The 4138-nt window shown below is 56.3% G+C and overlaps 1 protein-coding gene across 1 annotated transcript; it reads right to left on the bottom strand.

The window, feature by feature from the left end:
- Window positions 1–2400: 2400 nt before the first annotated feature.
- LOC103584074 (laminin subunit beta-3-like) lies at window positions 2401–3875 on the bottom strand (the record flags this gene model as incomplete). The annotated part of the gene is made up of 4 exons (XM_008565196.1): window positions 2401–2545; window positions 2880–3077; window positions 3366–3586; window positions 3715–3875. Coding segments are annotated over 4 exons (725 nt in total), but the record flags the coding sequence as incomplete, so codon positions are not given.
- Between the last annotated feature and the right edge of the window lie 263 nt (window positions 3876–4138).

Genomic DNA, 4138 nt, shown 5'->3' with positions numbered 1-4138 from the left:
ATGGCCTTCTGAGTCTCAGGGTGGGCTCAGTAAATATCTACTGCTTTGAACAATAGCATGAGGAGTTCACAAATCAAATCAGACTAGGTCTCTGACCTTTAGAGCTCGAAATCTAGTGGGAGAGACAGGCCCATAAATAAGGAAGCACAATGCTGAGTGACTAGGAGAAGCATGGTGCCATCGGGGGCATTGGACCCTGTCTGATGAGCCCAGGGGGGGCTTCCTGGAGGTGGCATGTGCACGAGGATCCTTAGAGGGTGAGGAGGAGTTTCCCAGGTCAGGAGAGTGGGGAACGGGAGGCAATCCAGAGAGAGGAAAAATATTAGTAAAGGCAAGGAGGCAAGAGAGCGTGTGTGTGTGTGTGTGTGTGTGTCTGTGTGTGTGTGTGTGTCTGTGTCTGTGTGTTTGTGTCTGTGTGTGTGTGTGTGTGTGTCTGTGTCTGTGTGTCCATCCCACAGTGCAATAGTGCAGAGCGTGAATGACAGACAGATCATTGGGCTTGAATCCTTCCTGCACCACGTCCAAGCAAAATGCTCTTAAGCAGGTTACTTAACCTCTCTGTGCCTAGATTCCCTATGTGCAAAGTGAAAGTAATAATAGTACTTATCATGTAATCAGAATTAAATAACGTAGTACCTGAAAAGCATTTAGAGTAGTGCCTGGCACTTAGTAAGAACTTAGTGAACCTTCACTATTAATTTCGTCAATTCCATTTGAAGAACTGGGAAAGGCACCGTTTCTTCCTTTTTCCATAGACCTCCACTCTCCCCTCTGTGCTGTGAGCCTGGCTGCCAACAGGGTTGCAGCTGGCACCCAGCACCTCCCGCACCAGGGCTCTGGAGGCTAGGACCCACTGCTGTGGAGACTGTGAGAATTTCCCCAGGGCCCTCCCTGGGGCCAGGCCTCTTTCAGGCCCTGCTCCTTCCTCTACCCCTGGACCCAACATAGGACTTCACCTGAGACACACGTATAGCTGAGGACAAAAGGGGCCTGGCAGCTCCCCACCCGTTCACACGAGCCTCGACTGCACTCAGAAGGAGAGAATTTCAACCCACCTTCCAGCCCTGAGGCCAAGGCCCTGGCCAAAGTTAATGCAGGATGACCGGCCATTCAGCCTCACTGGGCTTAACTCGGGGCAAGACTCCCTTATCCATGAGTCTGAGCCCCAAACCTCAGCCTGCCCCTTCATCCACATTTGCTAGGCTCCATCTCCCTGCGTCCCCAGATAACACTGTCCCCAAGTGTGAGTCTCATGGCCTTAAGCAAGTCATGGGACCTTCCTGCCCCCCTTTGACCTGCCATCCGCACTCAGGAGGGGCTTTGGCCTATTTGGGGAAAAAGCACTGTAATAGTAGCAGGAAGAGCCGTGGTGGTTACACCAAGCCCGCAGCTCATATGAACTGGGCTCCCCGCCAAGCAAATTCCCTGGCAGGAACCAGAAACCTAATAATATCAACTCTCATTCCTGAGGCACCTTTAATTTTTCAAAACACATTTTGCATCAATTATTCGATCCTCAGAATAAACTTGTGAAATACTACTATCCTCGCTGGCAGAAGTGAAAGATGCTGCAAAGACGAAAGCAACCTGCCCAAAGCCGCACGACTTGCCTGAGCTCTGCCCGGGGGTCTTCCCATTGCTCGGCCCCTTCTCGCTCCCCAGGGCAGCAAGGGAGGGGGTCCGGCCCATGTACTTATTCCACCAACGCTGAATGCCTTTCTGGGTCTGGCCTTACATTAGGTGCTAGTGATAAAGCAGTGAACAAGACAGGCAACCCTCCCTGCCCTCTTGGAGTTTACAGTCTAGTGGGGAGGCAAATAATCCACTTGCAGACAAACGAATTCAGTAACCACAGAGGCAGAGCAGTGCAGTGAAGGGAAGATGCCGAAGGGGAATGGGAGAGGGTGGGGGGACCACAGACAGGGTGGTTGGGAAAGGCCTCACTGGGGAGACGACCTGGAGGACAAGCAGCGGCAGCCTTGGAAAGAGCATTCCGGGTAAGAGCCTGACGTATTCCAGGATGGCCAGTGGGCTCAGGGGAGAAGGGCACAAGGCCACATCGGAAGCAAGGACAGAGGACAGACTTTGTAGGCCGTGATAGGAGCTGGGAGTTTATTCCAAGAACAAGGTGAAGCCCTTGAAGGATATTAAGCAAGAGTGAGATGTAATCCGATCTGTACATTTTAGAAGGATGTTTCAGGCTGTTCTGTGGAGAATGGACCACAAGGGAGCAGGTGCAGAGGCAGGAGAGCAACAAGAAAGCCCTGGCGATGGCCTGCAAGAGGGCGGGGGCCTGGACCAGGGTGGCAGCAGACCTGGGGATGAGGGAGGGGCACAGGCTGATGAACCGGACGTGGGACTGAGGATCAGGCAGGAGTCAGAACGTCAGCTGAGGCTCACCTGTGAGGAAGTCGCGGACCTGCTGGATGAGGAGCCGCGTGCGTCTGACGTCTTCCTCCATCTGTGAGCGGCTGGTGCTCACCTGGGTCTCCAGGCGCTGGGCATCTGACTGCACCTGCAAGGCAGCTTCCTCGGCTGCCCTGATCTGTTGATACACACCAGAGGTCAGAAGGGCCTTATGCCCGAGGGACCCTCTCGGCAGCCTCCAAGGATTCTGTGGGTTATACTCTACCCAAGACCTACCTAGGAGACATTTGTAACCAACCTGGTTTGGCCCCAGAAGAAATGATGTGGATGTTGTGTAAAAAAAAAAAAATAGCCCAAAACATTGTCTGCAAACTCTATCTCAAACTTGCTGTGGGTCGCTGAGCAAGTCACCTAACATGACTGGCCATGAAGTGGGAACTCTGAGTGGCCTGGGGGCTCCTTTCTGTCCACCTCCCCCCTCCCTGTGCTCACCCCACCTCCCCCACACCTACCATCTGCCTGGTCTGCTGGAGCTGGGAGTTGAAGCCCCGCAGCTGCTCAGCCACCTGCCCCGCCGTCTGGAAGGACCCACCAGCCCTAGGGAGGATGCCCCTGCAGTGGGAGCCACAGGCTGTCCTGTTGTCTTGGGGACACAGCTCACCAGGGCACGCTCCTGGGGTACAGGCCGTCTGCCGGGAGCCACCACAGAGCTGTGGAGAGATGGGGGTGTCAGAGAGGCTACCCCAGGCTCCTCAACAACCACTCCCATCCCACACCCAGCAAGCAACCAGGCATCTCCATGACAACCAGGCACCAGAAACTTGTTTCCTTGGCAACTGCTGAGCACACGGTAAGGGGCACAGGGTCGGGATGGGTGGTGGAGAGGGGCAGACTCTCACTGGGGCAGGTTTGTCCTAATGGGCACCGGGTGGCAGCACTTGGTCTGTGACAAGCTGGGACAGGGGCTCCCGGAGGGGGGCTCCCATGCCACGAGTCACCTTGTTGATGGTGGGTGTCAGGTCAGGCAAGGAAGCCATCTCCAGCCTCAGAGCCGCGAGCTGGGGGCCGCTGGCTCCTTCTGCGCCCCCTGCCTGCCTCTCCAGCCCCTCTGCCTCTCTCCGGCTGTCCCTGAGCTGAAGCAGCAAGCGGGAGCTGTCGGAGACCTGCCGAGCAGCCTGGGCCGACCGCTCACGGGCTGCGGACAGGACGCGGAAGGCTCCTGTGGGCAGAGGAGCGGGGAGTGAGCTGCTCCTGGACCCGGAGGCCTGGAGGTGCAGGAGGAGCGGGAGGGGGGGGCCGTGGCGTGCCCGTGGCCATGGCAGTGCGGGCTGAGTCCCCCCTCCTCACCTGAAGGATCTGCACTGCTTATTTTTTCAAACTGCTCCCTCTTGTTCTGATACATAACAAGGAGGCGATTGAAGCCTCTGTTCAGACTCTCCAGGTCTCCTGGGAGGGATGCCGTCTCCTCCTCTAGGATCAGATCTGGCTGCAGGCCCTGGAGAGTCCGCCTGAAATGAGAAAGGAGCTTTCACTAACATACAGGAGCGGTTGGCCTCCCCAGAGCCAGCCACCCCCTCAGTTACTGAGTCAGGAATAACAGAGGCCTTCGGCGAAGGCAACAGAACAGAGAATCCGCAGGCTGAAGGGGCCTGCTGCACAGAGGTCAGGAGGGCAGGCGCAACCTCCCGCCACCCTCTTGCAGGCAGGGCCATAAAACACTCTGCTTCCTTGCTGTCCGTGACCCTAACATTCCTGGTCCTCCTCCCCTCCC

Source organism: Galeopterus variegatus, unplaced genomic scaffold, assembly GCF_000696425.1.
Source record: "Galeopterus variegatus unplaced genomic scaffold, G_variegatus-3.0.2 Scaffold43056, whole genome shotgun sequence".
In the NCBI taxonomy this organism is placed as follows: domain Eukaryota; kingdom Metazoa; phylum Chordata; class Mammalia; order Dermoptera; family Cynocephalidae; genus Galeopterus; species Galeopterus variegatus.
The sequence above is the reverse complement of the archived record's forward strand: the minus strand, read 5'-3'. Positions and strand labels throughout refer to the sequence as shown.